Source organism: Sceloporus undulatus, chromosome 1, assembly GCF_019175285.1.
Source record: "Sceloporus undulatus isolate JIND9_A2432 ecotype Alabama chromosome 1, SceUnd_v1.1, whole genome shotgun sequence".
Lineage (NCBI taxonomy): Eukaryota > Metazoa > Chordata > Lepidosauria > Squamata > Phrynosomatidae > Sceloporus > Sceloporus undulatus.
The window spans coordinates 48,619,430-48,644,318 of record NC_056522.1 but is presented as its reverse complement, the minus strand read 5'-3'; the positions used below and the strand labels follow the sequence as shown (position 1 = coordinate 48,644,318).

The window sequence follows — 24,889 nt, the reverse complement described above, 5'->3', positions numbered from 1 at the left end:
ACAGATGAAAACTGGGACATGTGTGGCCATGCAACCTGAGAGTGTGATTGAGATGGTGAACTAGGAGAGGCTGCAGGAGTTTCCTTTTGCCTGAGTCTATTGGAAACGACCAGATTTCACCTCCTTCTCACCTTTCCTCTCCTTTCCTTCTGCTGAGTGCAAACTACTTTTTCAATTGCACTCAGCAGTTGAACTAAGTGGAGGACAAAAGCGGAAAATGGAAACAGGAGTGAGAAACTGAGAGATTTGAAAAGCAATTGAAAAAGTAGAATGACAGAGGATTTGATTGAGACTCTATCTGACAAGTTGAGACACCCGGAGGACATGGGCATGTGGGATTGGAGGCCAGCCATGGGGATCTAGAATCTTTTGAATGACCCAATATGTTTTAGACAGCAGGTCACCATAGACTCAAGAAGCACTGAAAAATCTAACCTCATTGCACCCTGCTCATATTGATACACAGTTTATGAGGGAAAGCAATTCAAAAAGGCATAGAAGTGTAAATATGCAGCGAATTAGATCTGGACTACAGGGAGCACTCTGAAATGAGCCAGAGGTTTTAGAGCCAGTTAGTGCCCAATACCTAAAGAGAAATTGGGAAACGGGGTCAAAAAGCAAGTTAGAAAAGAAGAATATCCAAGATGAAAAAATAGGCCAGAGCTCGGAAAAACTTGGTCTCAGTCAGATTCAACTCATACTTCCCTTCCTGCCCAGATGACCCAAGTAGAACTTGGAAACAGTAGTGCTTACATGTGAATATTAAATTATATATATATATATATATATATATATATATATATATATGGAAATTAATTAATTGATTGATTTTTTAAAAAAAAATCTTTATACTTACCAGAAATAGTCAATAATGGATGAAAGTCATGAGGGAAACAAAGTCTACTAAAAATAACATCACTGGTGTTTAACAGTTAAAATAAAGAATGTTTAAATTGTTGGTGAATATTTTCAATGAATTTGGAGTGACAAATATATTTTTAATGAGCCAATTCCATGCTTTTGACCTAGTAGCTCAACTTCTCTTGGGTGAAGTCCAAGGTTTGGGTGAAGATACTCCATTGTAAAGCTTTCCCTCATGGATTAGTTGCCCACCTGAGATGCGTACGTATCCTGTAATTCATGGCCCAGTGCAAACATAATAAGGCACCCATCTTTAAAACCTCAGTCCCTACAAATCAGTCACACAGAGATATTCTGGGTACTGAACAGCAATTTCTTTAGCAAGTTCTGCTGATACACTCTGTATTTGTTCTGTTGCCTGAAAAGGAGCTAAATCAGAAGTGCCCTTCTACAGGAAAGCTTTCCCCCCCTTTTTTTCTTTTGGTATAATACTCATTTGAAGTATACATTCCAGGAAAAAAAACATAGTAAATGCTGCACACTTTTGTGCTGGAAGCAGATTACTAAATTGTGCCCTCCCCTCTCTAGCAGTGGGGCCTACAGTTTCAGACACTACTTAAGACATCAGTTCTGGCCATCCACATTCCTAAAAGAAGGAATGGGTAACCTATATCTCCACCATACGTGCCTGGACTCCATGTGTCATCAACTCCATCAACATGACCAGTGGTCAGGAATGATGAAAATGGTAGTCTGACAGCATATGTTTGCTGCCCCAAATGGTTTGCTTTGTGTTACAGAATATGCTGATGATTAAAATTAAGAGGAGTATTATTCTAAACAAGGGAAGCAGTTGCCCAAATCTGGGAAGAAAGTAAAAAGCAAATAAAACAGTAATTAGAAATCTGCAATGTTTTCATTTTCAAGCTACATACCGAGCACCTGTTGCCATCTATTGTGGGACCATCCCCAAAGTGAAACCTAGATGCAGATCACAGAGAGGAGGGAGCATTGATTCCAGTTTTCAGCTCTGTGGGAATGGTTGGTCGACTGCAGATGATGGTGAGAATGGTGTAAACTGGCTCTGATTACTTCTCAAGATGTAGCTCTGAATGCTATGGCAAAACCTCACTATATGTAGAGATGGGTGAGAAGGTCAGTTGCACAAGGATTATAAATCTGACTGTGAGTGCCTCTAAATAGGACAAATGTGCCAGGAAGCTAGAATATTTTTTTTATGTAGTTCTCAGACTTTTCTTTTTAAAAAATCCAAATATGTTGGAAAATTTTTGGCAATCCTCAGTACCAGCTGTAACATTTTATTCCCACCTTAGATGGGCTTCTTTCTTTCTTTAACATGAAGCAATGGATTCACATTACAAGAAATGAGATTCCACCTGAATATTAGGAAAAACATCTTGACTGTAAGAGGTGTTATGAGGCAGAACACACTGCCTTATAGGGTGGTGTACTCTCCTCCTTTGAAGCTGTTTAAACAAAGCTTGGATGGACATGTTTTAGGAGTATTTTAGCTGTGTATTTCTGCATGGTAGGGGATAGAACTAATGGCTCTTGTGGTCCCTTTCAAGTCTAATGTTCTATGATTCTATGAAAATCCTGTTATGCTAGAACAAAAAGATATCCTTCGCTTCTCTCTCTTTCTCTCCTGATGTTGTAGTGCATTTTTACATCATGACATTTAAAAACAATTAAGGAAAAAAGGAGATGGAGAAATTTGTCTTTCAAGCCATAGGAACACTTCAACACACTGGTTTTAAAAGCCTTTGGAAGAGTCCTAGTGCAGATAAAAAAATATGCTATGAACAGCCTATAAAAAGAATTGAATTGATGACTGCAGAAGTAACAACCAGCAAAATCCAGCAAGACTATACTGTGATAAGTCTTGTTTCTTTGGACAAATCTAGACAACCCCATGTGCACTTACATTGATCCTTGAAAATTGCTCTTAGTTACTTCCTAGGTTGTTAGTTGTATATGCCCCAATACTGTGGCAAACATGTTAGTGCAGGCAGCAGGCCCCAGGAAGCTTGGTTCTTCTTAGATTCACTAACCTTCTCATAGAATCATAGAATGGAATGAACCTTGGAGATCATATAGCCCAACCCCTTGCTGTATGCAGGATTTACAATTCAGAAGATGCAACTATAATATCCCTGACAGATAATAAACCATCAATGGTGAATCCGCCACCTCCTCAAGCAGTCTTCTCCACTGTTAACTAGACTTTACCACTAAATATTTAGTCCACATTTTCTTCCTTATCCATAGCTGTCACCAACCCTTTAAAAACAAGTTATCCCCAAAGGTGTGGCCCCTCAGGCAGGAGAGGATTTTTGGGCTCCACCAGATGTCCTTTAATAGCTCTGTCTTGATCTTCAAAATTGATTGATGCACAAGTTATTTGAAGGAAATAATGAAGTGTGTCAAAATGAATGAACAAATTCATTGATCGAGTAACTGAGCCCCACTTGTTATATCATCCCACAGCATCTCTTCATTCAGTATTAAAGCAAGGATGTCTGTGGGGAGGCAAAGAGGAATCTCTGGATATTTCTTCCCTGGAGCCCTGGGACAATAGGAACAGCTTTGAGAAGAAAAATATGGATCACATAGCCATGCAGGACTCTTCTCAGCTGCCCAGCATCCAGCCAAGACAGCAGCCAAGCAAACAGGAAGTGAGCAGTGCAGCCCTGGAGACTGCTCAGATCAAGGACAAGCTCAAGAAGAGGAGAATGTCTGAAGGCGTACTTGCATCAAATAAAGGTAGGACCAGTACTTATCTACTGATTCTCATTAAAAGGTGGTGGTGAGGCTCATGCAGATTATGGTCCCAAACAGAAAGGCCAAAATAAAGCTGCTTTGGGTCACTATGGAGATATGTGTTTAAATGATGCATGCGTCCTAAGAGGCTGGAAGCTTTGATAAAGCCATACTCCAGTCCTAAGGCTTCCTTTTTATGCAGTCAGGGTGCAACAAAGTTTAATTTCAGATATAATGCAATAAGGAGGAGGACTTCACTGGTGTTATGTTTTCTAGTTAAATCTAAAAGTTGTCCTGTGTTGTGGATCTTGGAATCATATGGCTGTACAGATGTTGTTAGACTGCAGTTTCCAGCAGACCTAGCCAGGATAGCCAATGAGGAATGCTATGAGTTGCAACCTGACAACATCACACAGGCTGAATAATTTTTGCCCTTCATGTGTCTTTTGTGCTGTTTGGAGGTGATGAGTGAATGCTGGGAGGGGATGCAACTGGTTTTTGACCTTTCAAGGGCAGTGAGATTATGATGCTTTAAAAAAGCAATTGTTCAGTCTCTGCACAAAACCACGGGACTTCAGCCACTCAACACTCAATTAAGCTACAATATTAAATGGAACAAATGCAATATGCTTGAATTTTGCCCTTGTCACACAGAATGATCAACCAATGTAACTGAAAACTGCATTTATTTGAAATAGACTTGTTGAAGTCAAGAGAGCTGGAATAAATGTGCTGTGAAGTGCAGGCTTGGCCACCAGTATGTCAGCAGGTGAAACGATAATGCATTGCCTTCAGGGCATGGAATAGAGAGCTATGTCTCACATGCTGGCCAACACCAACTATTTTCAGATCCACTGTTCAGGCCTCCTTCTCAATATTATGACTGTGTATCCTTCTCAACACTATATTGTGAGTCAGAATGGTGATTGTGACTTAGTACTATGACAACAAATTCTTGATTGCTGATACAGGTATATCTCAGCATCAAAAGAGAAAAAAATAAATAGAGAGCACACAATAGAATCCACAAGAAAAATTGGAGACGAATCTCAGAGTATGCAATAGATGGCTGCTTTGTTATAGAGAAAACCCAATGCACTTTCTCTCTGCCTTTTTGAAGGGTGATTTTGAACCTCTTTAGGAGATCATAGCTTTATTTTTGTCCAGGAAATAGAATAAGATTCTCTGCTTATGATTCTGCAATCAGATTTCAAATCACCTCTGAAGAAGACTCTGTGTGTGTGTGTGTGTGTATATATAGAGAGAGGCTGAAATGCATTGGGCTTTCTCTACAATAAAGCAGCCATCCTTTAAGAACTATGAGATTTGACTCCAGTTTTTCATATACAGTAGGATACCACATCCTCTTTGTCTCCTTCTTTATAATGCCTCTGGTTGAAAATATTTATTTTCTGTATCTCAAATTGCATTTAAAAAGATACACACAAATATCAAGGTCCTGTTGGAAGATGGCAGATCCTGCCTACATACATATGTGGAAGTCTGGGAAGGCAAAGGTGGCCTACTGGGTTGGTGGCACATCCCTGTGGCCATTTAGTGACCAGCTGGATTAAGGGTAGAGTTGTGCTTGGCTATTATGTGACAAATATTGTGCAGCCTGTCAAAACCATTGCCTAAGGCTGGAACCCCAAATCTTTTTATTAGGATTTCTTGATGAACAGTTAGTTGGAGAGGACACATGGAAGATTATTATAATACATGATAATAGCTGCTAGAATGATATGTGCATAAAGATAGAAAGAGACAGTAATTCCTTCATGAAAAGATTGGTTGTTAAGATTGTATGATTTTGCAGAAATGGATAAGTTAACTACAGAAGTCTTTGGATTGTGTTAAGAAAGAATGAAAGAAATTGATTGATTACATGAAAAACAAGGGCAAGTTTGTTATGGTTTTAGGCTTTTAGACAATAAATTTAACAGTAGAGGTTCTATTTAGTTTTTTATTTGTATAAACAGTATGATTTTGTGGTTATTTATGTATTATATAGACTTTTTAAAATAAACTATGTTAGATTAGTTAGATTAGTAATATGTACAAACCATAGTCAGGTATGTGGGAAGCTATTGTTTCCCTGTTTTGTATATGTGTTTGGTGTGTTTGTTTTGTTTTATGTTGTAGATGGTTTTAAATTTATAGTTAGGTAATGTACTATAGCCTTAAATGTTTTTAGATATAGAAAATTAGTATGTATTTGTATATTTATTTTTTATTGTTTAATTTTTTTAAAAAAATCCTAAGGAGTTACTGGATACCTTTTTACACAGTTAGAGAAAAGCAGTTTAACTAGCACAATCCAAGTTACAGTTTCTTAAAGCCTGAAGAAGATTTTGGCTGTGATGTTTTTCAGATGCATTTTAAAAATGTAATGAGTTAAACAGTCTCCAGTGACTTTCAAATTCTCTTTTGGATACCATCTCCAGCTATGGTATGTGTGGTCTACTACTAGGCTATGTCTTTTCTGTGCTGCCTTCAAACATATTGTAAAAATGTTCCTTCCTGTCATTCCCACTAGGAGTTTACATTGTTTTGAATTTATCATGTTGACTTTATTGTTCACCACTGTAAGCTCTTTAGATAGAAGGTGAGATACAAATGTCAATAAAGAAAAATAAATGATAGCAGCATGCTTACTTAATCCTTATTTCAAAGATAAGGTACATCAACATTGTGCTAGAATGCAAAGATATATCTGTGTTAGTCTGTAGAATCAGTATGTAGAGAGATCTTGTAGCATCTTTGAGACTAACTGAATAAAGAAGTTGGCAGCATGAGCTTTTGTAGACTTGCGTCTACTTGCTCAGATGCATCAGTGCTGTGGACTTTATGGGCTTGCCTCGTGATTAAAATACTTCTCATTTCAGTCAAATAGAATGCTATCTGGCCACATGTTATTCACAGGAGTTTGGGCTTTTTGCACCCTCCTCCAAACTATGTAAATTCTGTAGAACCTGCAGAATTTACAGAAATGCACATTGTTCTAGCAGCCCATATCTACAGTTGGATTTGGGCCATCAGCATGGCTAACTATGGAGATCTTAGCAGAAAGAACATGGAGAATGCATTTTGCTGGGGTGGAAGAAATGGTTGGCTTTTCTAAGGAATTCCCCCCCCTCCCCTGCCTAGTTTTAAGACTGTTCACAGGATTGTAAGACAAAAGTACAAGTGACTGAGCATCCTTTCTTCCTAGTATAGCTGAGACATGTTTAGAATTAGGCTGCAAATTATTTACAGTGTGAAATTTTCTGTGTGTTGTATTGTAGGTTTGCTTGACCCTGCTGGTCCCAAAGGACCTGACCTGAAACCAGTTGTTTCCAGATCTGCCTCTCAAAGACTCTTGATCACTTCTAAGCCCATGCCTCCAATTCAGAGCATCCCCACTTCTCCAGAGACCAGCAGACTCCAGGAAACAGATCAGAAAGTGTTGAAGAATGACACAGAGTGCTTAGAAGTTGGAGGCAATTACTCAGAGAACAAAGCAACCACCCAACAGGTACAGTCAGTTAAAGAGACAGACTTACAGTGGTATTTGTGCTGGAAAATGTGTAGATATGTTCTGGAAGGATTTGTATTCATGTCAACATTTCTGCTATCAAAAACTGAAGTGTATGTATCACCAGGTTACCATGAGGCCAAGTTATATCAACTTGCATTTGATTTTGGGCATGTCCATGTGGACCAAATAAACAGGTCTCCCCCACTCTCTCAGCATCCTGTCTTCATGATGCAGGGTCTAAGCTCCAACTCAAATGTGGACTGTCTTCACAATGTGAGGCAATTTGCACATTGATTCTGGCCTGTCCCTTCTTTAAACCAGATTAAAAAGACTTAGGCGGGTTGCAAACGGCCCTCAAGGGGCCGTTTTCCTGCCGCCGCCATTCGCTGCGTAGGGAAGCCCCAGCGGCCAGACCGCGAGGCTTCCCCACGCAGCGAAAAAGGAGTGCCAAAATGGCGCTCCTTTTCGAAACGCGGAAGTGGCGCCGCAAGGGGCGGAGCGTGCCCTCACGGCATCACTTCCGCTGCGACACGTCTGGACGCACAGCGTCCAACACGTCAAAATGGCGGCGCCCATGTGGATGGGCGCCGCCATTTACAACGTGCTCTGCGCGTACTGGGAGGAAGGGCCGTGAGGAAGGTAAGAACCTTCCTAATCCTAATACGGCCCTTCCTAACCTTAGTACGCGCAGAGCGCGTACTTTATGGCGGTTTGTAACCCGCCTTACTATTTACTTGTGATTTTGCAGGAAAATCCAGAGCACTCCAGAGTGACATTGGACAGATGTTTACATATGTGTTTCACTGTGTTGCGCAGCATCACTGTGGCTGGCACAAGTCATTCTCTCAGAGGTCACAATAAGATGCCCAGAGATGTGATCTGGGTGCCTAGTTTTCAATCTCAGAGGGAGTTGTGCCAGAAGCAGCAGTGTTGGATGGCACAGTGGTATGTGTTTCTAAACAGCTGCCTGGCATGGCTCTGGAGTGTGGAGGTAATGGAGAAATTCAGGCCAGCCCTGGAGCTAGAATGCTTTGGGAGCAGCACAGAGTATTCTGGCTGGTGTAGACCCACCTTTAGTCTGCTAATATATGCATGTATGTGAACAGTTTGTCTTGCAAAGCTTTGAATAGAGGCTCAGGTATCTGTGACATTTCCCCTATTACTTTGACTGCCATCTCATGCACATGTATTGAGTACTAGGTCTGTCTGAACCTAGCAGGATTTACTTCTCCACATATATGCATAGTATTGTGCTGTTTCCATACAACAGAAAATCACTAATCACTAAAATTTTATTTCTCAAGCTGAGAATGAAGGCCAGTGGCATCACTAGGGAAGTATGGGGAGAGGGGCTTTCAGGCCGCAACAGGTGACATCCTAAAGGGGGAGTGACACATTACCGCTCCTCAAACATATATGTTTGGCAGAAACTGTCTGTAGCATTTGCCTGTGTCCCTTTAACATGTTGAAGACATGGTATAAGTGGGACTAGGCTCAGTGGGAGGAGAAAGGAGAGGTCCTAGGGTTTTTTAAATTAAAATTTCAATTTTTAATTTTTAATTTTTTTTTTAAAAAAAGATTCTTTACTTTTTTTATTCTTTTAATTTTTTTTTAAAAAACATCACATTTTGCCAAATTTGCACTCTACATGAAACAATGCATACATAAATACATTTCGGCTGTGCATATAATATTGTAATTTAAAGGTATAATTTTATTTTTGCTAGTTGCTTATGTCACAGCTATTACCATTACATTCAGTGAGATGTGGGAATCATGATTTATGAGTCAAATTACTTTACTAAGGAATTCCAATTCCCAATCTAAACTTATCATCAAGCGTTTGCAAGGTGGAATAACACCAGTCTACCTAGGTTGTATCTTTTCTAGAAAATGTATGCATTTTGACTCATTGACTCAATGCTATGGAATTTTGGGGATTTGCAGTTTTGTCAGCTATTTAGCCTTCTCTGTTGCTCTAGTGCCACAACAAACTACAAATCCCAGGATTCCATAAGATGGAGACATAACACTTAAAGTGGTGTCAAAGAGCATTCATTCTGCAGTATGGCAGCAGCCCTAGTCAGCAAATTTTGCAATCCATAGTATCCCAGAACAATTTTATTGACCAGTCAGTTGTGTGAGGAATGTTGAAATAGATGTCCATACCTGACGCAGGAATTGTCTCTCAGGAAAATCATGTGCATTTTATACAGCATAGCCAGGGTATAGCACAGTCAATGAGATATGAAGCTCCTCCAGAGTTAATAACTTGTGGTAACTTAGATATGACACATTATTAAGTGACATTTGGAGAGGACCAAGGATCCGGTGATCACACCTTATCATCTGGGCTGAGAAGCTGATGAGGGCCAGCAGGAGGAGCACTAATGCAAAAAATTAATAGACTTCTGAGAATCAGATTTTGATGGAAGGTCGAAGGAGTTGCAAAATTGGCCAGAGCTCAAGGCTGTCTGGCAAGAGTAATAGATACATCCTGGAGAGTGTGATCTAAATTTATTCCAGTAACATTAAAGGGGGGAGGGGAGGAACAGAGTGCTGAAATTCTACTGACAAAGAAGGAGAAAAGAAAGGTAGAGGGAGCTCTTGCACTGCAGGTAATGTGAACAATATGAAGAAATTAGGTGCTTCTGCTGAAATTCTAGAGTTTTCATATCACAGAACATCCTGATCTGAGCCTGATGAAACTCAAATGTAACTTTGCATCAAGTAAATTTGCTTTAGCTGGACTGAAAGATACAAATGACATGATTTGTGCATCTTGGGCTTGACACTACAGCTATTGCTTTAAAAAAACAAACAAAAAATAAACAGAGAAAATGAAATTAAAGGTTATTTCAATTTTCTTTTCCCCATGCCATCTTCTTTTTGTTTCCACTCTACTATTGTGTGTCCTCCTCCTCCTCCAATCATAGAGGAGGCCAGAGGTCTTCTCCCTGATATAGCAGGTTTTTATAGGGGTGCATCCTATGTTCTGTTTCTGTTTCTACGATTCAGGGCCTTGTGATCTGTCTGAATGCTTTGATGGGCCATGTCACACATTAATTTGTGCACTAACTTGGCATGGGAAGGTGTGTTACTCTGGCACTGCAAAAAGAACCTGGAAACACCAGGTTCTTTTTACTCCAGAGGGATGATGCACAGTTTGGGGGCTGCAGTGTCCCTCCGGAGTTAAAACGGGTGAATGCAGACCACTGTTTTGCGGCGGTCTGTACTGCCCCATAGTGTCATAGATAAGGAACATTGAGGAATATGTAGTCCAGTGATGGTGAACCTTTTAGAGGCTGAGTACCCAAACTGTAACCCAAAACCCACTTATTTGTTGCAAAGTGCCATGTCCCTCTGGCTTTCTAGTAACAATCGCTGGCAAACTCTGTGCTGGGGTGACAACACATGTGCCCACAGAGTGGGCTCTGAGTGTCACCTCTGCCACACGTGTCATAGGTTCGCCATCACTGATGTAGTCCAATCCCCTGCCATGCAGGATGTACACTGTCATTCAAGGCAGTCTATTCCATTGTCAAGCATCACTTACAATCAAGAGGTTCTTCTGCTATTTATGTGGAATCTCTGTTTTTGTAAAATGAATCCACTGGTTTGTGTCCTAGTTTCTGGAGTAGCAGAAAACACACTTGCTCCATTTTCTACCTCACTTTCCTTCACATATTTAAAGATAGCTTTCATGCCACTTCTAAATTTTCTCTTCACTAAGCTCCTTAAGGCATTTCTCCCAGCATTTCTCACCATTGGCTAGAGCTGATTTGGCTATGGATTGGTTCCCAGAACTTTTAGGAATGCAGCAGTATATCTCATTTCCTGGTTTTTTTGTCAGGGAGTGAGACCTTGAAACTTAAAGTTAGCAGTGTGATACAGAAATAATGGTTACAATATCAGATGAAAGCCAGGGAGGCCCAGGTCTAAATTTCTACTCAGTCATGAAGTTTATCCAGTGACTTTGGGCCAGTCATATACTTTCTCGGCTAATATACTTTATAAGGTTGTTGTGATCTCCCTGGAGGGGAGTAAGATATAAATATAACAGTACATATACAGTAATTAAGAACTGAAGATATATTTGTCTTCATTTTAATCTTTTCTGCCATGCTTTCTTCTAGTTTTTACATGGCCAGAATGAGAGTCTGAGAAGATCTTTACGTGCTGCTTTGATCCCACCCATCCCCAAGTCGGCAAAGGCCCATGAAGGAAGATCTCAGAAGTTTGAAGAACCTCTTCCAAGTTCATCACAGTTGGAACCTGTTTCTTTTCCTACTGAGGAGTCTATCAGGCTGAAGTAAATCTCTTCTGCTGCCTCTGTTTGGTCTACTCTTTTTTTTTGGCCGGGGAGGGGGGATGTTGAGAATTATAGAGTCTTCCAAATTTGTTGGACTGTACTGTCAAACATCTCTAGCCTATGGTGAGCAATGCTGAGTGTTTTAGTTCAGCAACATCTAGAGGACAACATGATTCTCACCCTAATCTGCCTTAACCGGGTATATTCCAGATGTTCTGGGCTACATCTGCTTGGGAGATTATGGGAGTTGTAAATCCACAACATTTTGAGGACACTAGAAGAATGCAATTACCTGTTTGCTCATGAGTCAATAGGCCGTCATAAGTGTTACCTATTTCAACAAAATGTGATCTATATCTATTGCATGGTGATAGCTTATTATAATTTTCTAAGACAATTCTGAAAATAGGAAAAACCTTCCTGGATCAGCCCAATGCGCCATCATTCTTGGTTTTCCTATTTCCCACAGAGGCCAATCAGATGCCTAAGGTATTATCTCTCATCTGTTCTTGCTTGCTGCAGCTGGAATTGATCTACATACTATTTCTGGTACAGGGCTTAGAAATAAATTCATAAAAAGTTAATTTGCCATCCCTAATGCATTTAATTTTTCACACAAATATATAACATTCTTATTTTAATTGTTAAAGGTCAGACATGTTAATAAATTTAGTAAATATTGGCATTTCATGTTGTTTTGAATTAATTTGAAGGAGGATTGGCTACTATTGGCCATTTTTAATAACTGCATTTTTAAAAATTTAAAAGTAAGACATTCTTACTTTTAAAGTAAGTTAATGATCAACAAGACAAATTTATTTTTTAGTTTTTCTTAAACAATTAATTTCAGTATCTTAAAGATAATAGGTGATTCCAGCTATAATAGACCTATTGAATCCAAGGGATTCACATAAAAAAGCTGATTTGTTATCAAGCAATTGATTCAGTGGCTCACGTGGCTGGGATTAGCAACTGAATTTTTTTATTTATTATTTATTAATTTAAACCAGTGAATTAATTTAACTCATTGGTGTAAATGCTAATGTTTTACACACTGCAGTGTGGCAGAATACTATTGTTATGAGCTAAAAGGATCTTGGTTTAAATGTCAAATATGTTGGAATTTAATAGGTACCACTTAGCCTTCTTGTATTCTTTCTCATCTCATGGTGTACAATTTGTTAATGGTATTTTACAGCTCATTGAAAATACAGCAACAAAATGATGCCTGTCAAGTGCTTAGCACAATATTAAACACTATATATAGCTCATGGCTGGGGAACCTGTGCTCTTCCAGATGTTGCTGGACTCCCATGAACTGAAGCCAGCATTGCTGATGGTGGGAATTGTAGTTAAACAACATAGATAGGACCACATGTTTCCTAGTTCATATAAGTGATAAATTATTCAGTGGCATCACTAGGTTTGGTGTGACCCAGTGTGATAACTCATGGTGTCACTCCCCATTCATCTCCTTCCATACCACACCATAAAGAATGCTTAGTCATGTTTTTTGTACAGTCTTACTCATATATCGTAATTCCCACATAATGCTGAATGTAATGATATTAGTTGTGACATAAACAACTAGCAAAATTAAAATTATAACTTTAAATTACAATATCATATGCATTGACTAATTTTTAAAAAATTAAAAATTAATAAAAAAAAAATGAAAATTTGAATTAAAACCTGGAGGCCTCTCCTTTCTTCTCCCAATGAGCCTTGCCTCACTCACACCATCTCTTCAACATTTGAGGAAACGGCGGAGGTAAACGCGACAGCCTGTTTCTGCCCAAAGGCAGGTGTTTGGGGAGCAGTGATGTCACCCCCCCTTAGGGTGTCACTTCACCCTCCATACCCCTCAATGATGCCTCTGAATTACCATCTTACTACTACATCTTACTACATTACTCACTGGTTACAATTTTCTGTCTTCTTGCATTTCAACTTTTTTCTTCCCAATTTTTTAAAGGTCACAGACACCATCTTGTAATACTGAAGAAAACACCTTTGAAAATCTGGGTAGGTGCAGATAGTTTATTTATTTTATTTGAAAACATGGTATAGGTTTTAGGATACACCAAGAATACCTCCAGATAGCCTGCATTAGTGACGGAGTGTTATGGGGTATTCTGGTACCCGTGTTTTCCTACTTTGTCTTGCCTTTTCCTTTGTTGCAGAAACTTATTAGGGGCAGGTTGAGGGAGATGGAATGGCTACCTTATGTCTTTTGAGTCTTAGCACCGGGAGCCCTCCATCTGAAAGTGCCCCAATACTCCAAGTTTCTTATTAATAGTAATCCATAGTATGATGTTGGTTTTAGGTGGGATGGGCAACTTCAAGGTGACTAGAGCCCATACTCTTCCAGGGGATTCACTTGTGGCTGCACTCTCAGACTCCCGAAAATATCCTTCAAAAGACCTACAGCATTGGGTAGTCAGCCCTGTTTCAAAAACAAAAACACAAACAAAAACTCCTTATCGAAAACAAGTTGGGAGAGTATAGCAAAATGGCCATATAAATATCTGCTCCTGATTATCCCCATCTTTCTTCATTTCATTAGTATAATTCAAGGCAGAGTAGGGTGAAACAGGTGGCTCCCTTCCTCTGTCTCTTTAAATGGAAGGATTGTGTGTTCTTTACCATTTGTCATTTAATTGGCATCTTTTTGGGTGCCCCTCTTGTCACTCTCTGGTTACCTGAGATCCCAACTTGTAATCAACAGTATAGTCCAAACAGAAGCAGCATCAACACTCCATTTGAGCACTCCTGTGTTTTGGCTGTCACATTGTGAATTGAATTGTTAATATGGGAGAATGAGCAGGTTGCTTAATTATCTTTTGAATTATCTTTCATTTTACTATAAATATCCATGTATAAACATAGTAGTAACTATACATACAAAGTGGTACAATTCAAAGATATACAGTAGCCATGTTTGACTGTAGAATCAGTATGTAGAGAGATCTTATAGCACCTTTGAAACTAACCAATGAAAGAAGCTAGCAGCATGAATTTTCGTAGACTTACGTCCACTTTCTCAGATGCATTTGGTCAGATACATTTGGCATGAGGAAGTAGACATAAGTCTATGAAAGCTCATGTTGCCAACTTCTTTCTTTAGTCAGTCTCAAGGGTGCTCCAAGATCTCTCTGCACATACACACTTAGGAAAGAACATATACTTTTCAATGTTTAGGCACAATAGTTACCACTTTCTCATTACATTTCATGAAAGGCATTAGACTATTACATTGTCATCGGATTATTTAATGTTCATAACCATGCTCTATGACAGCAGTTCCCAACCTTTGTTGGGCCACGACCCCCATTGGGGATGAAAGTCCTGCCCGTGGCCCCCCTGATAGGTTGGGAGGCCAGGAAGGGGCGGGATTTTTGGCTGCATACAGGCCCCAGCAGGCTTTGCGGCCGGATGTCCCGCCCCTTCCCAGCCTCCCAAAAAATTAGGGAGGCCACCAGGGGAGAAGGGGCGGGACTTCCGGCCGCAAAAGCCTCTGGGGCTTGTAGTCCCGTCCCCTTGTCCCTGTGGTTGCCTGGCAGCCACGGGGAGAAGAGGAGGAGGCAGCCCCCACCACCCCTTCCTCCCCGTGGCTGTCTGGCAGCCGCGGGAAGGCGGGGAAAGAGGAGGAGGGACCCCCGCCCCCTTCCCTGCCTCCCCGTGGGTGCCTGCACCCGCGGGAAGGCAGGGAGAGGAGGAGGTGGCCCTGCCTCCATTCCCTTCCTTCTTGCGTGTGCCTGCGCCAGCGCGGGCACTCGCAGGGAGAAGGGAAAGGAGGGAGCCCTGCCCTCTTCCCCTTCTCCCCACGCGATGCCTGCTCCAGCACCGGCACCCACGGGGAGAAGGGGAGGTGGGGGGGGGAATTCCCAAACTGGCAACCCCCCAGAAAGGGTCGTGTGACCCCCAAAGGGGTTGCGACCCCCAGGTTGGGAACCCTTGCTCTATGAGGAGCAGCTTAGGTAGCTGGGCATGTTTAGCCTGGAGAAGAGAAGGTTAAGGAGTGAAATGATAGCCATGTTTAAATATCTGAAGGGATATATAGAGGATGGAACAAACCTGTTTTCTTCTGCTCCAGGAAATAGGACCCAGAGCAATACACTGAAGCTACAGGATAAGAGATTCCACTTAAACATTAGGAAGCACTTCCAGATGGTACAAACTATTGGACAGTAGAACACGCTGCCTTGGAGAGTAGTGGAGTCCCCTTCTTTGGAGGTTTTTACACAGACACTGAGTGGCCATCTGTTGAGAGTACTTTGGTTGTGTCTTCCTGCATGACAGGGAGTTGGACTGGATGGTATTTGTGGTCTCTTCCAACTGTATGATTCTATAACATAGCAACTTCCACTAAGAGGCATTATACATCAGCTTCAGACTTGTACAGAATTGAAATGTGGGCATTGCTCTACATAGCAGCATCAGTCACACGTGCACACACGCACGCACGCGTCGGTGTCCATGTGTGAATATTTGCTCAGCTATGGAAACCAGTGGGTGGCCGTGGGCAAGGAACACTGCCTCAGCTGTAGAGGACAGCAATGGTAAACCTCCTTTGAATAAAACTTCCCAAGTAAGCCCTCTGACTGGGTTCTCAGATATCAGAGTCAACTAGGAGGCATATAACAAACAACAACAAAGGAGTCATTTGTTCATTGTATGCATTGCTACAGTTAAGATTAAAGAGTCTTTGACAATCTATTGCAAACTGCTGAGAGATGTACTAGTAGATCCAGATTGGTCTTCTGAACGCCTTGTCTTAAATGACATAGCAGCGGCCCATGGGAAAAGGTGTTAAAGCACAGCAAAGGCACTCAAAATCTGAAAGAGTGATGCAGTCTCACCAGTTGTGAGGAAGTGTGGGACATGTATTCACATGCCTGCTGTGAGAAAAATGGAACTGAAAAGTCCAATGACAGTTCCTCAGCAGCTCTCTGTGATTTAAAAATAACTGGAAGGCCTGGCAGGGATGGTTCATGTTCCTCATGTCTAATCTTGCTGTGTTGACATACAGGGAGACACTAGACTTAACCATCCCTGGCAGATATTTATACAGTGTAGGAGCAGAGTTGTTTTTCTGAGACACAATTTGGACACTAGCCAGTGTCAAGGTAGCAACTGAAACCAGATGGTCAATCAGAAAAATGTGGCACAGGATTCAGGCTCCAAGGCTAATAAGGGCTACTGGGTCAGTATTTGGAAATAAGACATTCCTGTTGGACTGAAAGTACAACAGATTTGAGAGGGTGGAATGTTTGCATCCTTATAATTTGTACTGTATAGCGTCTTCTAGAATATGAACACACACAAAAAAGAGACCAGAGTCTTGGTGAGAAATAGCAGGAAATATGTGGAAAAGGAAACAAGATGCAGTAATACATTTCACATTCAGTAATATATTTCACATTCACATTCATACTTGCGATCTTAGCTCAATGGCCATCTCTCATTCCCCAAAGCTAACCCATAGGATTGTACAGAGACATAGCTGTGTTAGCCTGGAATATCAGTATGCAAAGGGATCTTGTAGCATGTTTGAAATTAACTGTGGAAAAGAAGTTGTAGCATAAGCTTTTGTAGACTTGGTCTACTTCCTCAAATGCACGGAGGCACTGCTACAACTTTTTTCAGTCTCAGTGGTGCTACAAGATCCCTTTCCATAGGATTGTTGTTAGGGCAACATGGGAAGGAGAAGACCTATTATACACTCCTTGTGCCCATCAGAGAAAAGGCAAGAGATAAATGTTATAAACAAATGTTCACCTATGGTTGAATCTTGCACAATTTGGAGTGATAGTAAAAGGTAGAGTAGCAAGCATCTAAAGTTAGGGTGCAGCATATCCTAGGACTTTTTTTTATTTTGCACAAAAGGTAAATGTATCTGAAGCACCTCATTCCATCTCTAGCAGTTAAACACAATAACAAATTAAACAATGAATCGTGTCTTTTCTTGACATTTGAAATCTGCTGCCTAAGGCAGCAGTCTCACTTTGTCTAATGTCAAGGCTGCTCCTTACTGTTCCAGAATACAGTATATGAAACAAGCAAATCACATTGGATGAGGAAGACCTTGACAGAAGCTTAGGAAGGGAGAAGCTGATGTGGGTATGGTTAGTTCCACACAATTGCCCTCATGTCATACATGCTCAGAGGAAACAGTTATAGACAAGTGGTAGTCACACCATTTTGGCTATATATAAACCTTGTTGCAACAAGTGTTTGAGTAACAGCTAGCTTTGAGAAGCTGTGTGGTGTAGTGGTGGGAGGATCAAAATAGGACTAGACTAGAGTGATTGAGATTCAAATCCTTGTCACTCACAGAGCTGTCTGGTAGTGCAAGAAGTCTCACCTTCAGTCTGACCAAAATCCATTATGCTAATACATAACTGCTAACATGACAGACCTTTATTTTCTTCCCAACTATGAGTCTTGGTGCCTCCCAAGCACCAAGGAAGTTTGGAAGGCTTCCTAGTCCTCTGGAACAGGCTTATAAAGTGCACAGGGGGTTGAAGGATAGGTGGTGGCATGCTGTCCCAACTAAGCCCCTGTATCCTGTACAGTTATAGCACTATGGCTAGTAGTACAGTATTATGGAGGGGATGCAGGAGGTGTGCACCACCCTGGCTGATACCCAAGGGGGGGGGGGTGACACCATGTTAGCTATTTTGGCCTTTGCGGGCGCTCCTAGGCCCCACACAGGTGCTCTGGGGGCTGTGCTGGCTCTCCTAGGCCCCACACAGCTGCTGCTTGGGGTTGCAGGGCCCCCCAGAAACCCCACCGGAAGTCTGGGGTCAGAGGCTCCAGCCCCCCCACATCAGATATCACCAGGTACAGAAACGCCACTGACTATGGCAGTTTACAGACCGCCCCTTTGGACGGATCGGGGCCTCAGCTGCCACAGCAGCAGCCCTGAGGCCCCGATCTGCCACTTTTCCAGGCCGCGGGGAAGCGGCAAAAGGCTGCTTCCCCGCTGCCTGGAAAGGGGTGTCCTTGGGGCTTCAAGCCCCAAAGACACCCCAACAGTGGTGGGGAAAGGGGCCCCTTTCTCCTCTGTGTCGCTGGCGCAGCCATATAAAGGCTGCGCCAGCGACACAAAACCACGAAGGAGCTTCAAAATGGAGCTCGTTCCAGTGCCACAGAAAGGGCGCCACAGGCGCCATGGAAAGGGTGCTCTGTTTGGAGGCGGCTCAACCATGATGTCGTAATGGCAGCGCCCATAAAAGAGACGCCCCCAGGCAACCCTAGTACGTACAGACTACGTACTAGGGTGCCCGTTTGTAAAGGGCCTATGACTCTACTTCACCTGCCATGGGAACATCTTATGGAATCCTGGACTTTACAGTTTAAGGAACAGTATTTACAGTTCTCACTCAGAGAGCCCTAGCACACCACCAAAGTATCCCACAGGATGCAGCCATGGCAGTTAAAGTGGGACCAAAGTGGTATAATTGTGTAGTGTAATCGCAGCTGATGTTTTATGTAACTGAAATGACAGAAATTTGGGAGTTGAAGGAAAATGTAATGTAGAGGGCAGAATTCTTATTTGGGGAAGGTACCATCAAACCCCCTCCCCCCATAACAACACCCCTGGAATTACATGTACAGTCATCCCTCCATATTTGCGGATTTGATTATTCATGGATTTCATTAATATGTTCTCTCTGGGACTGTCTAGGTCCTCCAGTGAAACTCTGTGGTCAACTTTAACTAAAAGTTGCACTGAAAGACCATTTGTAGCTACTCCAGTGCCATTCTATGGTCTGTGTATGTTGGACATTGGCCACAGAGTTGCACTGGAGGACCTAGAGATTCCTAGAGAGGTGTCCTCTCAGGTAAAAATGCTGTTTTTGTTATTTGCGGTTTTTCCATATTCACGGGGGTCTTGTTCCCCTAACCCTAGCAAATATGGAGGGACAACTGTATCTGCTTTCAAGTTGCCTGTTGATTTATGATGATCCCATGAATTTCATAGGATTTCCTTAGGCAAGGTATTCATATGCAGCCTCCCATCCAAATACTAACAAGGGCTGACCCTGCTTAACTTCCAAGATCAGATGGGATCTGCTACCTTCAGTGGAACTAGGCCTTAACTGTACATAACAAAAATTAAAAATTGGGGGGATAAAGAAAAAAGAGAGCTGACAGACCTTCTTTTTGTAGCTATTGACAGTACTAGCCATTGCGCTGTTGTAGAAAAGAACTGTGTGGAACAGTATTGCAGGTCTGCAGAGGAAGAAGGCAATAGCTTTTATATGGCAGCTTTTACAGTAAATGCACTCTGTAACCTCATTTAAATTAAAAAATTGAAAATATGTTATTGATTTTTTAAAAATCACAATCATTGTGTAAATAATGATTAGATTGTGGGATGAACATCTTTGTGTGTGTGTTGTTTTTTTTAAAGCACAGCCTTTTTAGTCCTCTGTGCCTTAAGAATCTCAGCTGGAAAGCAGGTCCTGTGTTGTGTGTGAAAATGAAATGTCACATTCTGTCTCTAGGGTGACTGCCTGGTCAAAGGTGCTAATTTCAAGGGGACTGAGCTGCTAGCTTTGATAATTATTTCACTGCAGGGGTTGTCTTGGGAAAGGATTTATTGTGTCAACCACTCTAAGCAGCTAAATTCTTTTAAAATGCTATTTAAGTCCCCATCAAACAGAGTAGGGAATTTTATTTTCATCCAGGTGTAGATATTTGCTTGTTGTCACAGAACTAGCAAAATTTATAGAATATAACCACTTTTTGGGACCTAGGGAATGTTGTTGGACAGGATGGGGAGTTGCGTGGCCATCCAAATGTTGTTGGACTGCAGGTCCCAGCATTTTTCACCATTGACTAGTTGGACTAGGGCTGCTGGGAGCTGTACACCAACAGCATATGGAGATCTAGAAGGCTTGCACCCCTGTTATATGGTGTGTAACAGAAGTGTAAGAAAAGCAAGCAATAAAATATTATAGCTGCAGGTCTGTAACAGAGCTTAAAATTTTTTAGTTTTTGGACTAAAGCTTCCAGAATCCTCTAAGCTGCTGTAGTCCAAAAAGAGAGATTTCATGTCCTCCTGCACCCCTTTTTCTCTTTTTTCATCTGGTCCTTTGCAGCTTCCAAATGATCCCTGTCAAGTTATCCACTCTGATCCCTGCCCTTTTGGAGTTGGGTAGCACTTCTTCATTCACCTGGGAAGACTTTTTGAATGCATAATCCATACAGCTCATGGATACTGCAGGTTTCACATCCAGTCTCTTTCCTAGCTGGCACTTGTAGGGACTCCTAGGACTGTAAGTAGCATCAGGCTCACGTAGGACTCTTGCATATTTGAACTGTTTGGCATCACGAGCAGAGACAGGAGCTAATGGGCAATCCTAAGTATGCGAGAAAGACTTAAGAAGTATGCAAAGGCATCTTGTAGCACCTTTGAGACTAATTGAAAGAAAGAAGCAGGTAGTCTGAGCTTTTGTAAACTTGAGCCTACTGTACTTCCTTATAGCAATGCTATAAATTTGGGAATTGTAGGAAATTTTCATTTTGGAGCATAATGTCCTCATTTTGCTCCCTTCACCCCTACAGTTACATCCCTGGAACACATAAACCCAAAGGTGTACCTGTATAGGAAGTTCATCTCTCCATATTCCCTGAACCCATTTCTTTTTTTGATCATAGGATTTTGTTGGATTGCAGCTCCCATGATCCTTTAGTGTCAGCTGTTTTGGTTAGTGCTGATGGGAGCTGCAGTCTAGGAACATCTGGAGAAGGGGCATGACCTGCCTGCACCAGTTTGACTGGTAACAACTTTTCTCATACACACACATGCTGTTGTAGGATCCTAGAAAAGTGCTTTGTGCCAAGTCTGATCATTGATTGATCTAGTTGAGCATTTTCTACATTGACTGACAGTGGCTCTCCAGAGTTTTGAGCAGGATTTTTTCAAACCCTATCTGGAACTGGTGGGGATTAATCTTGGATCATTTTGCATGCAAGACATGCACTCTGACTTAGGCTATAAACATTTGAGCAGGGAATGTAAGCCACCAGTACCTTGTGTTCAGCCTAGCTGGGGACTTGCCCAATATAATAAAATGTCCATGACAGGAAAAAAAGAGACTGCTTTCACTTATTAGCCCCCTGGAGGGGAAATTTGAGGAAACCACAAGCAAGCGTGTTATTTGCACCTTCTTCCAGTTCTTGCTACGTCCAGAGGGGTTCTTTCAGGAGAGAAGGGGAGCAGACAGAAATCATTAATGCCAGGAACAAACACCATCAGAAGGTGTGAACTGCTGGACAGGAAGGAAGAGAACCAATTTACCAAGGCCTTCTGCAAAAACTGATGATTCACTATCCAAGGGAACATGTGATTTTAACTCTAGCTGATGAAATTGGAAGAGGCACATGTGGAGCCATGTTCAATCATAAATCCAAGCATAGATGAAAAGAGAAGCTCTGCTGCAGCTTCCGGCCCTTTTGTTCGAGCATCCTGCTTTACAAAGGACTGGCCAGAGGTCTTAAGGAAGCTCATGAGTGGCATGCAGAATCAACTGCCTCTTTCTGCTGCCCAGGGGCATTGTGTTTCTGAACCTCATTTCTAATGGCCACCAAAAGCCCAGTCCTCCAACAATGTCTTTCCTTTGTTTTTAAAGCCACTTTATCTTGTGGCAGAGACTAATCTTACACCCCTCAGGAATTATGTGAGGAAGCACTTTTGTCTCTACTGACAAATATATTTCACTAGACTTCTGCTGTTACATGAGAAAAGAAGTCTCTGCCACCTTTGGTCCCCACATGCTTAATAATTTTCAAAAGTTCTATCAGGTTGTTCCCTTATTCCCTCCCCTCTCAAATTAACCCCTTCCTTCCCTTCTTTCTACATATCCTACATGTATCAGTCTTTTCTAGGAACCTGCTCTGACCTCCTGGTTGATTCTCCTTCCAACACCTTTTCAAGCCATGTTAATTTCTCTCTTGGGATGAGGTGCTGAAATTCCATGTAGTATTCCAAACAGGGCTATGTGATCCCTCTAATAGCAAACTAAGGTGGAAGGTCCAAAATAAAAGGAATAAAAATGAGTCTACTGAGATGAAACAGCAAAGGTATTAGGATGCTCAGGGACCCCAGAGAGTTGCCAAAATAGGATTACAGAATTTAATCAGGGGAGATTAAATCAGGGATTTTTCATTAGCCATGGAATACTGACCCAGTTAGAAAAGTGAGACACTGGGAATAGAAACACAGGAAGCTGCCTTTTCCTATTGGTTCATATAGCCTGTGTCATATAGCCTGTGTCAATATTGAGGCTGCTGGAAAATGGAATGGAATAGAATGCAGTGGCCAACTGGAAGAGGGCATGGGCACCTGACTAGAATCTTGAATGCTGAACAAAAACATCCCTATTAACAGATGAGGACACACAGCCAATTTTTGTCACAAGCCGCTATACTGGGTGTGGCCCTTGGCCAAAGGTTAACTGTTGTACAGTGGCATAAAAAGGGTTATTTTGATTTCAACAAACCCTGTTAGATGGTTTCACTATAGCTGGACAATTCAAGGATACAGAAGTAGCTGAGAACAGACCAGAGGACTAGCCTTTCTGTTAGCAACTTGCTTGTAGAGGATGGAAGATAGATTATATTTGACTATTTCAGTTTCTTTTGTTTGCTTCTGTTCTACCTCCTAGTGGTCTCACACAAAATGGGTGCATCCCAGTCCAAAGATCTTCTTATCTAGTTTCCAGGATCTTCAGTGTTGGCCCTGGAAGGGTCTGGGTAGAATTAGTTCTTAGGTAGAATTTTACCACATACCACATCTCTTATGAGGCTGGAATCCAACAGCTGAATGACTGTGATGTTTTCCTCTGCTGTAGACTACTTCTTGCACTGAATTCTACCAATAAAACTTATAACAGAGATGTGTGTCAGTTTCTGGTACAAAGTGACATTTGGGGGTGTGTGTCTAGAATTGTACACAGTTTCAACTCAGCAAACGTCTTGTAAATTCACATAACTTATGATATCACCCCAAACTTGCTAATACATGGCATTTCTTTACAAAGGTAACATCCACATCAGCAACATTAGCATCACCCTCACTGAATAGAAAACAGAAGCAGGAAATTATCCTCTTTCATTTTGCCTTTCTCTACACAGACTGAGTTCATATACAAGGAGTGATTTAATCTGCTGGAGTATCTCCCTGGCACAAGCTCTTGATCTGCATTAATATATTATGTAATTTCTTGGCTCATGTACTCCCAGTAACACACTTTTTTATTTCATACATTTCTTTGCTGTCTATGATAACACGTTGTTTATGTTTTATTGGCTCATCAGAAACTGAAACTTCAGAACTCGCTTCCAGAAATGGCTTTTCTACAGCACTGAAGGTTACTGGTTCTCCATCTGAATCCTTATTACCATTAGCCACCTCTTCCTTCAGTCTGGCCAAGGATGGAGGAAGCCAGCTTTCAGTTCCTCATCTTATAAAAGATGATGAGTGGAAGGAGAGCAATGGAAGGGTAGGTGAAAAGTTTCCCCTTTCCACTTCCAATAAAAGAATTTTGGCATGATGAATGAACAATGCTTGCATCTACTACTCACATATGGAGGAGTGAAAAACTTTGGAAAAGACAGGTTATATGGTAATGGTGGTGGGGTTACAGCAAACATAAAACCTACATCCATTCTCCACAATTCCTGAAAAAATACACACACACGCGCACGCGCAATTATGTTAAATTTCATTGGGGTATTTGATATTCTGGTTTAAGTTATTTTTTTAAACAAAGAACTACAATTAACATAGTGAATACCAGTGCATAAGTTACAATCTCTAACCTAGAGAATGGGTGTGTGAGAGAAATTGTGCTCATGTCCTGTGTGTGTTTTCTACTTGGACCTAAGCACAATTGTTCTACTTGCATTTGTAGGACCTTCCATGAATCCTTTCTTTACTCACTGTTTTCCCATTTCCTACACATTTTGTTATTATTTAAAAACAACAGTTGCCTTTGGGTGGGGAGGAGATTCTGCCATACATGTCTGGTTTTCATGTGACACATCATTATTGTGTTATTATTTGCAATCCAGTCAACGTTGTCTTATGGCAACCCTGTGAATGATAAATCTCTAAGATTCCTTGTCATCAATTGCCCTGCTGAGGTCTTATAAACTCAGAGATGTGGCTTCCATGACTGAATCAATCCATGTGTAGTGTGGTCTCCCTCTTTTCCTATTGCTTTCCACTTTATCAAACTTTATTGTCTTTTCCAGTGAGTCATGTCATCTCGTAAATTTCCAAAGTACAACAGCCTCAGTTTAGTAATATTTGCTTCCAGTGAGAATTTAGGCTTGATTTGCTCTACGACCCATTCATTTCTCTTTTTAGCAGTATGTGGTATCTGTAGAACTCTTCCCCA

The 24,889-nt window shown here is 41.4% G+C and overlaps 1 protein-coding gene across 4 annotated transcripts in view; it reads left to right on the top strand.

Moving 5' to 3' along the window:
* Positions 1–24,889, top strand: part of TOGARAM2 (TOG array regulator of axonemal microtubules 2) — a 123,845-nt gene that overhangs the window by 39,994 nt on the left and 58,962 nt on the right. For all 4 annotated transcript variants that reach the window (XM_042437829.1, XM_042437822.1, XM_042437839.1 and 1 more), the window contains 6 exons: positions 1,789–1,923; positions 3,370–3,645; positions 6,927–7,156; positions 11,296–11,471; positions 13,447–13,496; positions 23,805–23,989. In XM_042437829.1, coding sequence (XP_042293763.1) covers positions 1,789–1,923; positions 3,370–3,645; positions 6,927–7,156; positions 11,296–11,471; positions 13,447–13,496; positions 23,805–23,989 — 1,052 coding nt within the window. The remainder of the gene's footprint in view (positions 1–1,788; positions 1,924–3,369; positions 3,646–6,926; positions 7,157–11,295; positions 11,472–13,446; positions 13,497–23,804; positions 23,990–24,889) is intronic.